The sequence below is a fragment of the Neltuma alba genome, unplaced genomic scaffold, assembly GCF_004799145.2.
Source record: "Neltuma alba isolate B1F8T4 unplaced genomic scaffold, ASM479914v2 tig00004898_pilon, whole genome shotgun sequence".
Taxonomy (NCBI): Eukaryota; Viridiplantae; Streptophyta; class Magnoliopsida; order Fabales; family Fabaceae; genus Neltuma; species Neltuma alba.
In genome coordinates this window covers 152,092-165,169 of record NW_021633901.1, presented here as the reverse complement: position 1 = coordinate 165,169, position 13,078 = coordinate 152,092, and the positions used below count along the sequence as shown (strand labels likewise).

General features: G+C 30.4%; 1 protein-coding gene across 1 annotated transcript; it reads right to left on the bottom strand.

The window, feature by feature from the left end:
• Positions 1 to 1,538, bottom strand: LOC114746108 (uncharacterized). The gene is made up of 2 exons (XM_028934292.1): positions 851 to 1,538; positions 1 to 319 (listed from the first exon to the last, which is right to left on the bottom strand). The coding sequence occupies exons 1-2, from the start codon at positions 1,478 to 1,480 to the stop codon at positions 203 to 205; spliced, it is 747 nt and encodes a 248-aa protein (XP_028790125.1). The 5' UTR covers positions 1,481 to 1,538; the 3' UTR covers positions 1 to 202.
• Positions 1,539 to 13,078: the final 11,540 nt, after the last annotated feature.

Below are 13,078 nucleotides of genomic sequence, written 5' to 3'. Positions count from 1 at the left end.
TAGGGTTTGGCAACAGTAATTAATTTCACCAACCTGATTAACCATAAAAATAACACATCCCATAAGTTCATAACAGTACAAAAATATCCGGCAAAACAAACAAAAACAGTACAAAAGTAGACTGAAACAAATGTCACCCACCAAAAGTGGAAAAAGAAACGAAGACCGATAAAACACAGAAGCAAAAGAAAGCTAGCAGGTCTCAACTCTCCATTACAATGTCTTGAGAAATTCCTTGCTTCTTTATGTCGTCTTTCTCGAGAAAAACACTGGTCAAAACATTCTTGCACTGCAGGGAAGCTTTCAGCAATTTAATACCCTATCAAATGAAAGGAAAAACTATTAGAGTCTACAAACATTATAAGGGACAAAAAAGAAAGAGCTAGCATAAAAAAAAGTAAGCAACAATGTCAAAAGCAACTGAATAATAATTAAGAGTAAATAAGACACATATTATATCATCTTTGATCCAACGATATTCAAAAGAAAACTGATTAGAGAGTATTTGGATATCATCAAAAGCGTTTTTTAAAAGTGTTTTTTTATAAATTGAGACAAACTCCTCTATATATTTATATCGTATACTGTAAAATTATTTTTAAATCATGGTTTGGTTTTTATCTAAACACTTCTTAAACAAACATGCAATCGATATTTAAAAAAGATATGACTTCACAATAAATTTTGACTTGATTATTTTTTGGGCCTGAATTTCGACTTGATTCTCACTTAGGGAAAAGGTTATGTTATGCTTTTAGTATAATAACCTAAACTATAACATCTTTGGAAAACACAGAAAATGAAAGCGAAAGTCTCAGAGATGAAGTCCCTGCATATATTAATTACTTACCTCTTCCATTCCCAACTCAACAACCCTTTCTTGTAAGGAAGAAATGTCCTTGATTTTGAACTTGGAGATCAAAGTGATGGTTGAAATGGTAGACATGGGAAGAACTTCAAGATCATCCATCACAGTGTAAGTGACCACTCCTTTCACAAAGCCTTTCGCACTTGAATCTTCTACCATCTTTTTATCATTACCTACTAACTGTACGGCAGAGCTCATGCTATATCCACAACTTGGACACGCCCTGCCCTTAACATGAGTCACACCATAATTACAACGGCTCCCACACATGTAAAAATTTGGAGTTCCTGAGGAATTGGTATCATGATGATCATCATCATTTGCAGCAGGTAGAAGGTAGCCAGAAGCTAATGGAGCACTTGGCTTCAGCAAAGAGTTCCTGTCTTGTTCTGGGTTGTTGAGATAAACGTCATTGAGATTCTCTGCGCTTTCGTAGAGCTTGCCTAAGGAGCCAACCATGGCGTTTTTGGTTAGTAGCCTGGTCACTGTGCCGACGGGTAAGCGAAGCAAGCTGAATAGAAAGTCGATGAACTCTTTTGAAGCTTCGGCAAAGAGAACTCTTTCTTCTTTTGTGTCGATCAACAACTTCAAGCTCACTTTCGACGACGCCATCTTTCACTGTTTGTGCGCGAAAGCAATTCAGTTTTGTGTGTTTAGTACAACTACAAGAGAATTGAGGAAGAGTGGATGCATATATAGAGTCGTGTATTAGGATTAAAAGTCTTTTTTTTTTGGGGCCCGAATTAAAAGTCATTCTTGCTTCCGAAGTTTTCATTAGAGAGCCGTGGCATCGTAAGAGTTTTTTTAGAGCAATTTCGCCAAATGCAAAATTATAAGATTTAGCACTTTAAATGGTTTAGTTTTTTTTAACGTGGATTATTAAATCTTTGAAAAACTATAAAAAAATTAAAAACTAAATCTTTTTTTATAAATAAGATATTAAAATGTCATATATTTTATGTAGAATCTAATAATAAAAAAACATTTAAAAAAACCTTAAAATTAAAGGACATTTGGGGGCCAACACCGAAGAGGCAGCAGTTTTCGGAGAGGTGAAAGAAGAAAAGAAGAGCGAAGAAAGAGATGGGGACACGTTTCTCAAGGCTTTTTGACCAAATAGGTGTTGCATTTGATTGGTTTCATTCATATCCTGAGGCACTTTAATGCTTTGCTTCTTTGGATGCGAAGACAAGCTAGAAGGAAGGACGGTGGGAAGAGGGGGGACAGGGAGAAGAAAAAATCCGGGTGGCTTAGATAGAGGGGGAAAAATAGAAAAAAAATAAACAAATATTTAAATGATTAAAATATTTTTATCAAAATATATCATATTTAAAATCAAATCAAATATTGTAATAAGAAAATTATACTAAATTATTTAATAAAAATATTGTTATAAGATAAAAAATTAAAAGTGAATAACTTTTCAAATTTCTAAAAAAAAATGGAGAAGAAGAAGCCAAGAACTTTTCAAATCTCTTCGTAATTGATAGAAAATTAAAAAAAAGAAGAAGTATGAAGTATGAGACCCACCTTATTTTTTTCTTTTTTGCTTTTTCTTTCTCTCTTGTTTTCTCTCATATCTAAGTAGAGAAATCTCCTAATTTTTTTTGTTTTGTTTTCTTTCCTCTCTAGTTTTCTCAACTCTTTCATTGTCTCTCAATACAAGTAAGGGGTAAATTTCTCTAGTCAACCACACAGATGCCACATCCTCACTAGCATTGCATTTTGAAGCCAAATTTTTTTAGCAGGGACAATATTGTTAGAATTTTAAACTTTCAAAACAAGTTTACATCAAACAAATTTCTATGGCTAGCATTTTTAAGTAAAAATTTTTGGAATAAATTTGCAGGGTATCCTTTTTATCAAAAGCATGCTCTTTGGCTTTTTATTTTGAGCAAAATCATAAGCATGCTTTAAATTTCACTTCTCTTTGCCGGGGAAAAAAAAATCATTTTTATTTATATAAACGAGAAATTATATTTTTACCTCTGGCAAACAAAGCTAATGTTCACCAAAAATACCAAAGTACAGCTAAAGGTTAAGTGACGCCTCTTTCATGGGCCAGAATAGGGGTGTTCATCAAGCCCGTTAACCCAGTATGCCCGCCTGAGCCCGAGAAAAAATGGCTAAGCCTAGCCTGATGAAAAACAACCTAAAGAAAAATAAGCATTTTTGGGCTAGGCATATCATGGGCAGGGCCGGGCTGCGAGTAGGACATGTTGTCCTGCCCATTTGGCCTTGCCTATGATATATATTTATAATTTTTTTTGGCCAGAAATACATATAGTGATATATAATATATAATAATATATATTATTCTCCCCTCTTCTATTTGCCCTAGATACATTTAGTGGTATACGTAATTCTTCCCTCTTAGTATCTTTTTAATGTTTTTCTAATCTTGTTTAGTATCTTTTAGTTTGTTTTCATTGTTGGTTGTCTTGCAGAAATGCACAAGCAAGCTCACTTTAGTGTTGTATTAAAAGATATATCAATTTAAGACAAATCAAAGTTATTGATTTGTTGAATTTATTGTTTATTCAAGTATTCATTTCTTTATAGTTGTTATAAAATACCATTGCTGTAACTAGAAATTTTTTCACCAAGATATCACCATTTGGGCTTGGAAGCCTGCCCTCCCAGTCCGTTATTGTCCAACCCAAAAATAGTTAGGGCTTTTATAGGCAGGGCAGCGGGCTGCATTTTGTAGCCCACTCATCTTTCGGGTTGGGCATCATGCAGGGGGCATGCGCTGCCCAGTTCTGCCCATGAACACTCCTAAACCAGAGTGCGCGTCAAATTAAACTGCTTTTTAATCAAAAGCATTCTTTAAATTCCACTTTTCTTTATTATATTTTTTTTCTTCAATTAATTCTTTTCCAGTCACTTTTTTCATATATAAAACTGATTTTTTTTCTTTTTTTTATTTAAAGTATTTATACGTATTGTTTTTAGGGATAATAAATTTGACAGTCCTTCTAGTTTTACTAAAATTTGAATTAGGTCCTTGTAATTTTTTTCATTTTATGGGATTCTTGTCGTATGCTCAGTTTGGACAGGAGTCCTTCTATCATTAATTCCATTGATTTGTGTCAGGCGGCATCTTCTTTTCCAGCTTGTCTCCTCTCTCTCTCCCCACTCCTTTACCCAGTCTCCTGTCTCTCATTCTCCGGTCTCTATCATCATCTTTTTACATGCCCCTTTTTCCCAACCACACCCCCAATTTACGGCCTTCTTCCTCACTCTCCTTCCATTCTCACTCTCTCTCTACTACCTTCATGGCGATGAAGAAGAATAGGAGGGTACAAGGGACTGACACGTTTCAAATAATCACCATGCTGCTTTGACATGAATCCCATTCCTTCAAACCTCCTTTTTGATTATTAATTAAACATGTTTTTAATGACGCAATTACAAAGTGACAGCGTAATTAGTTTTAAGGGACCAAAATTTGAGACAACGTAAAAGGAGATGGGGAGCAACATTATCGTCATTATCACACAGTCCCTTATGCCCTCATCCTATTCTTCTTCATCACCATGAAAGTAGAAAAGAGAGAAAGGAAGGAGAGAGAGTGAGAATGGAAGGGGAGGGGGAGCGAGGAAGAAGGCCGAAAGGTGGGGGTGAGGCTGGAAATGGCTTTTAATTTTGTTGGCGAAGGGGGCGCTGAGAAAGAAGATGCCACGTTAGCATAAATCAACGGAGTCAATGACGGAAGGACTCCTATCCAAACTGAGTATACAAAAAGGATTCCATAAAAAGAAAAAAATTTACAAGGACCTGATTTAAAATTTAATAAAATTATAAGGACTGCCAGATATATTATCCCTTGTTTTTATCTAAACTAATCTGTCTCACTTATAAATTGACATATAATCCAATGATATATATAAGTATTTTATAGAAATCATATAATATATATTATAATTAAGTAATTTTAGTAATTTTTTAATCTATCAAAATTAGTAAACTATGCCTTTTATTAAAAACCGAAGGCAGTAGTATCATATACACACACCAAAGACTATTTTTCTAGTATAATATTTTGCATATAAAACTAAAAGCATGATCACTCCTGACTTAGGTGGTTTTGGTTGAGGTTACAATAGTATATTTGTATATAAGAATCAAGGAACCAACCATAAACATAACTATTGGGGAAAAAAAAAAGCATAAACATATTCTGGGTAGCTTCAAAATCAGCGTCACACAGCACACTTCCCTACCCCACTAAATTAATTATTATTTTGTGATAAAAAGAATTTTGCATGAGCAAATAACTTAATAGAAAATTCCAGATGGAGGTGTCAATTTCTTCTTCAGTGGTCCATCCATTATTACATAATTAAAATGATAAAATTATTGAATTAACTAATAAAAATCACATTCTTAACCACTAAATTCAACAAAATAACGCCCTCTAAATAGTTGTTTACAATGTAATAACCACTAAGAAACTATTATAGCATAGCATATAGTACATTAATATATGAAAGTAATGAAATATCATATCAACATATTATGTACTTCCTTCAATCATATATACATACACATAAGATACACATAAGCAAATCACACAGAATAAATAGTTAGTTAAAATTAATTAAAAATAGAAAATGTATAAAAATGTATTTTATTTCCTAAAAATACTTTTTACTTATAAATACGACTTGGTTACTTCTAAAAACTGTATTTTGTACATAGGACGATTGAGAGGGAGCATATAAAATAATGACACTACTAATAATGCAATTAATGAGACGATATTAATTATTAATTAATAGTATTAAGCTATAAAACTGCAGGCTACTAGAAAATAATAGAGAAAGAAAGGAGTGCTAATAATTCAGAGGCAAACCTGTGGGCACTGATAAAGACTTATTAAAAGAACATCAAATTAAATTATACTCCTCCGGTCCTTAATGTAAGACCCATTTAACTAATTTGATTAGATTAAGGAAGTTAAGTAAGTTAGTTAATTATAAGAAATGTGACATATTTTTCCTAAAACACCATAATCATCTTTCTTAATACCCCCTCTCCCTCTTCTACTTGGTTATGGTTGAGGACTATCCATAGGGGTAATTTAGAAAAAATTGATAAATATAAAAAAATAAGTCATATATTTAAGACCAAAACTAACTCAATAATTGAATCTTAAATTAAGGACCGGAGGAGTATAATTTAAAGCCTTCGTGCCAATGCCATAATAGCACGTGGTGGAGTTTGATGGCTCATCCAAGGACCACACTCTGATGTCAATTCAATTGGTACCCATCTACTTGTCAATGTGTCTTACGTGTCGTGTTCATTTCATCTTTATCGCTTAAACTTCATGTAAATGTTTTTATTTTTATTTTTTTTGGATAATTCTTTTTTGTATTTTTTTAACTGTAACTTACACATCTACTATATCTCCACGATTAATGACACTGGCTAAAATAAGTTAAGCTTTATAAGGCTCCAACAATTATTTAATATTTAATACGTCATCTTTCGGTGCTTTTTTTAAAATTCACAATTAAATGAGTCTAATCCATTTTATAAGATGTTTAAACATGTAATGTCTTTTTTATTTTTATACTCTAATTAATTATATGTTTTTCTTATCTGTTTTTTCTTCTCATTCTTTTTCACTCACCCTCCTCGTCAATAAGATGTTTTTGAAAAATAAATTATTATTTTTAAATATTTGTTATATTTAATCAATATTTTAATCAACTTTTTAATTTGCCTAATTCCATTATTTGTATGTTGTGAAAAGAACATAAGGGAGTAGCATTGTTAAGCTAGATTCAATTTTTTTTTGGCATGATTATTTATGTGTGATGCATTTGCACTTATGAAATTATTTAATCGCTTATATTCAGCAAAACTTTCAATCATTTATTTTAAATTTAAATTAATTTTTTTTTTCAATAAAATAATTATTAATCATCACTTAAAACATCAATTGATTTTTTACAAGCATGTTCATATTATATGAATCATGATTGAAAGAACCGTTTATAAGATTGCATGGTAATTTAGTTATTATAAAGATTACTTGTGCAAATATATGGTTTAACTTTGATGACAATCAAAGTAACATATCGCACAAATTTGTGACGATATAAAAATTCATTTATTGACACAAAGATTGTTGCCCACCAAAAGGAAAAACAAAGACCACATAAAAAAAGGAAGAATAATAAGTTTTCACATTTCAATTTCAATGTTTACAGAAATTTCTTGCTTCTTTATGCTGCCATATTCTTGAGATAAATTAACGCTAGTCAGAACATTCTTGCACTGCAGGAAAGCCTTTAGCAATTTGATACCCTATCAAACGAAGGATTAAAAAAATACCATCAGAACAAACAAAAATTTAAAAGGAAAAAAAAAATAAAAGCATCAAAGTTAATTATGTAAACCAGATCAAAAGGAAACGAAGAAAAATTAAGAGTATAGATATAGTTCTAGATTTCATTCTGGACAGACTATGTAGATTCAAGTAAACCTTTTTAACCATCAATCATCACTGTCTTTAATCCAAGCATATTCTAAGGAAAACTGATTAAAAATACATTCGATTGAATCAAAAGAAAATAGAACTTGATATAAAAATTTCCACTTCATTCTCACTTATATCCTAACAAACAATAGTCTCAGGAAAAAGGTTCATGTCAATGCTTCAAGTATAATAACCTAAAATATAACATCTTTAGCGAAAAAACAGAGAAAGATGAAAGCAAAGTTCTCAGAGAAGTCCCTGCACACACACACGCACACACGCACTTACACACACTACCTCTTCTACGCCCAACTCAACAACCCTTTCCTGTAAGGAAGAAATGTCCTAAGAAACAATAGTCTAAAGGAAAAGGTTTATGCTTCAAGTATAATAACCTAAACTATAACCAAAAACCAGAGAAAAATGAAAGCAAAAGTCTTAGAGAAGTCCTTGACATTGAACTTGGAGATCAAAGTGATGGTTGAAACGGAAGACATGGGACGAACTTCGAGATCATCCGTCACTGTGTTAAGTGACCAATCCTTCCACAAAACTCATGCGACCGCCACATCTTGGACACGCCCTGTTCATAGTATAAGTCACTGCATAATTGCAATGGCTCTTACACATGTAAAGATTTGGAGGAGTTGCTGATGAAACTAGTGGAGGCTTCAGCAAAATGTCTTTGTCTTGCTTTGGATTGATCAGATAATCGTCATTGAGATTCTCCATGCTTTCGTGGTGTTTGCATACAGAGAGAACCATACTGTTATTGGTCGTGACTGTGCTAATGGGGCAGCCAAACAGGTTGAACAGAAAGTCTTTTGAAGCCTCAGCGTGGAGAACTCTTTCTGCTTTTGGGTAGCTCCAACCTCACCTTTGATCAATGTCGGTAAAAACTACACTTAAAACCCCATTTCATCAATTTCCTGCCACACTCCATCCCTTTAAAATGTGGAAAAAATTACAATCAAAGGCCTCATTGTTACGAAACTCCTCCCCCTTCTTCTTACTTTTTAGTTCTAAATATAAAACTTATTTTATAATATTATATTATAAAATGAGTTTTGTGTTTGGACCAAAAGAATATTTTACATCTCCTTCCCGATAGAAAGAATATGAGTATATTTTGTAGAAAAAGTACTTTTTATTCTAATACTTAAATTCAGGAAAAAGTATATAAATAAATTATATAAGAGTTAAGGTATAATTTTAACAATAAAATTTACCTTAAGGCACACTAGGCACTATAAAATTTATTTAGCTGCAAAAATATATATGAAGTTATCAAAAGCGGGCATCTAACACCACGTTGTTAACATCTATTAGTTTACCGTTAGAAAAGCCCACCAAGTCAGTTTTAAGACACATTTCTAACAACAAAATTTACATAAAAGAACATTAAGCATCATGAAGTTTACATAAGTGCAAAACTATACATGGCCTTTCTATATGGGGAAAAGATAACAAAATTCTTCAACTCCCGTAAATATCCATTAATTTTATTTTTTTGGATCTCACTAAATATCACTTTCTTTTTCCTCTACTCATTCCTACTTCCTCTTCTCCTTAGCATAATGGACAAATTTTTAAAAAAATTAAAGAAGTAAAACAATTACTTAAATATAGCATACAGTACATGATCTCTCTAAAATATTTATATGCATCATTCAATTATATATTAGTTTGTAAGCGAAACAAATTAATTTGGAGAAAAACGATAAATATAATATTTTAAAGTAATTTATTTAATTTTTTTAAGCTCCTCAAATTAGTCAATTGCGTCCTTAATTGAAGCATGAACCTCATATCCTAGAAGAGAAAGGCATTATTTTGCGTAAATACATATAAAAGGTTTGGAGGCTAAGAAAATGACATGACAAAGAGAGTATGCATATTGATTATAATGAAAAAAGATGGATCGACTTGGAAATAGAAATTAATGGAGAGAAAATATAGAATTTGATGGGACCCAAAAGAATAAAATTAATGGACGTTTATGAGAGTTGAAGAATTTTGTCATTTTTTCCCTTTTAGAAAGTTCATGTATAGTTTTGCACCCAAGTGAACTTCATGGTGCATAGTATCTCTTGATGTAAACTTTATTATTAAAAATGCACCTTAAAATTGACTTTGTGGGCCCCTCTAAAAGTAAACTAATGGACGTTAACGGCCCGGTGCCAAATGCCCCCTTTTAACAACTTCATGTATATTTTTACACCAAAATAAGTATTATAGTGCCCAACCCCAGTGCCCCTTAGAGTAAATTTTGTTGTTAAAATTGCATTTTAACCCATTATATAAATATAAAATATTTATAAATAGTATATAATATATCCTATCATAATTACTCAGCAATATTAAAATTAAGGGTATTATTGAGGGGGGGGGGACCTAATCTTTTTGCAGATTTTATGGAATAGCTTGTGAATAAAAATAAAAGTTATTTTTATATTGAGAATCAGGTGCTTCTTGTGTCACACATAATGTAAGAAAAATTCACTGACTATTTAACAAATTATTTTAAGAAATTTTATGCATTTAAAGCTTTTAATATTTTTATTTAGAAGAAACTGTTTCATAAAATCTACAAAGATATCAAGTTTTTTCCTCAATAATACCCTTGATTTTAATATTGTTGAATAATTATGATAAAGATAGAAATTGATGAGCGTACACTTATAATTAAGTAGGTGTAGATTTTGGATATATTATATATGGTTTATAAATATTTTATATTTGTATAATTTATTTATATATTTTTCCAGAATTTAAGTATTAGAATAAAAAGTACTTTTTTTATAAAATGTACTCATCCCTTCTATCTGAACGATATAAAATGCTCTTCTAATCCTAAATGTAGGACTTATTTTATAATATAATATTATAAAATAAGTTTTATATTTAGGAGGGAAGAAATAAAAGGAAAAGGGAAGGGTCTTGTAGTAACGGAGTAATTGATTATAATTAGTCCCAAAATGTAAAAGGGACAGAGCCGTGAGAGAAAATTGACGAAGTGGAGTCTAGTTTTTACCAAGGTTAATTAATCTGCAGGTTCTTATAGTTTTAACGAATTTTAAATCAGACCTCTATAGTTTTTTTTCTTTTTATCAGTTCCTTATACTTTTACCTTTTTTAATTAGGTCCTTGTATTTATTTTTCTTTTAATTAAGTTCTTATAATTTCACTAAATTTTTAATCAGGTCCATGTAGTTTTAATTTTTATTTATTAATTAAATAGATTAATACTGAAATACAAAATATTAATAATAAAATTAAATTAATAATTATGTAATAAAAAAGTAATAGAATTAATTAATTCAGGAAAATTTTTTAGAACAATTAATTTTTTGCTGAAAAAATTAAAATCATTATAATAATTCAATATCTTTAGAATATTATTGTTTATAAACTAATATTAAATAATATATACTATTTTATGTTTATATAATAGTACTATTAGAATTTATAAAATAAAGAATAAAAAATTTAGGGACTTAATTAAAAATAAAGTGAACTTATAAGGACTTGATAAAAAGAAAAATAAATATAAAGATCTGATTAAAAATAGGTGAAAGTATAGTAACCTGGTAAAAAAAAACTATAAAAACTTTATTCAAAATTAGTTAAAACTATAAAAAACAGTGGATTAATTATCCTTTTTAATCAAAAGTGAAAAAGGAGAGAAGTGCTTCTGAACGAGTTCCGCCTTTTCATTATATATATAAATATATATATATATATATATATATATATATATATATCAGGCTGTGAACCAAAAAAAAGAAAGTCAGGCTGAACTTGTTCACAGTGAGGGTCAAAAAATGTAGCGTATAGATAATCTTTTCCATCATGCAGCATTTGGGTAGTTTATTTTAGGAAAAATGACAATAAAACATCTTTTGAATTTCAAAATAATAAATAAGACATCTAAATAAACAAAATGATAAAGAAGGCATCAGGTACCAATATGAAATTTTGATTTTTAGCCTCAAAACATGTTGCAAAACCTATTGATAAAGTAATAACTCTCATTATGAAAGTTATAAACCGCACTATATATTTTATAAAATTTAATGTGGAATTGTATTGTTTTTTATAGAAAAGTTACTCAACCCACAAAATAGATTGCAAAACCCATTAACCAAGTAATAAATCTCACCATGAAAGTTATAAATTTCACTATGTGTTTGTAAAATTCGGCGTGGAATTATATTTTTTTTATAGAAAACTTGCCCAGCCCTCCCAAACAGGTTGCAAAACCCATTGACGAAATAATAACTCTCACTATAAAAGCTGTAAATCCCACTATATGTTTTATAAAATTTAAAATCAAAATTTTAAATTAGTACCTAATGTCTTCTTTATTATTTTGTTTATTCTGATGTCTTATTTATCATTTTAAAATTCAGAAAGTACTTTATTATATTTTATTATTTTATTTATAGTATTTTGAAAAGGCCTCATTGCTCCCCTTGATAAATATGTACTTTTCAAAGACTGTATTTTGAAAAAGGTTGGCTGGCTTCCTCAGAAAATCAATGGCCACAGTTATAGGGTACAGCTATTCCCCCCCCAGTGTACGGCCATTCATAGGGGCTTTATGAATGATAATGGCCGCTTTTTGTCCAATGCTTATACCCTATGAAAATGACTCTAATTTTTCTTTTTCTTTCTTTTTTCTTGAACTAGTAACTAGCAATAATGCAACGAAAGTTTTTTTTTCTTTTGGGATTTTTCAGTATTCTTTACAGTAAAAACTAGCAATATTTTTTTTCTTTTACTTGTTGAGCAAGCATGAAATTACATAACTAGCATCATACATATGCTTGGGTTTGGCAACAGTAATTAATTACACCACCTTGATTAACCATAAAAATAACACATCCCATGAGTTTATAACAGTGCAAAAGTATCCCACAAAACAAACCAAAACAGTACAAAAGTAGACTGAAACAGACGTCACCCACCAAAAAAGTTAAAAAGAAACGAAGACTGATGAAACACAAAGCAAAAGGAAGCTAGCAAGTCTCACTTTCTATTACAATGTCCTGAGAAATTCCTTGCTTCTTTTTGTCGTCTTTTTCGAGAAAAACACTCGTCAAAACATTCTTGCACTGCAGGGAAGCCTTCAACAATTCAATACCCTATCAAATGCAGGAAAAACTATTAGAGCATATAAACATTATAAGGGAAAAAAAAAGAGCCAACATCAAAAAAGTAAGCAAGAATATCAAAACCAACTGAATAATAATTAAGAGTATATAAAACACGTATTTTATCATCTTTAATCCAATGATATTCAAAAGACAACTGATTAGGGAGTATTTGGATATCATCAAAAATGCTTTTTAAAAATAATTTTTTATAAATTAAGACAAACTCTTTGACATATTTATTTTGTATATTGTAAAATTATTTTTAAAACTATAGTTTAGTTTCTATTTAATTAAATACTTCTTAAACATACATGCGATCGATATTTAAAAAAATATAACTTTACAATAAATTTTGACCGGATTCTCATTTAAGGAAAAGGGTATGTTATGCTTTTAGTATAATAACCTAAACTATAACATCTTTGGAAAACACAGAAAATGAAAAGAAAAGTCTCGGAGATAACGTCCCTGTATATATTAATTATGTTACCTCTTCCATTCCCAACTCAACAACCCTTTCTTGTAATGCAGAAATGTCCTTGACTTTGAACTTGGAGA

Coding starts and splice junctions, on each gene's coding strand:
- LOC114746108 (XM_028934292.1), bottom strand. CDS start 1,480: ATGGCGTCGTCGAAAGTGAGCTTGAAGTTGTTGATCGACACAAAAGAA. Junction 320..850: donor TTGAGTTGGGAATGGAAGAG/GTAAGTAATTAA, acceptor TTCATTTGATAG/GGTATTAAATTGCTGAAAGC.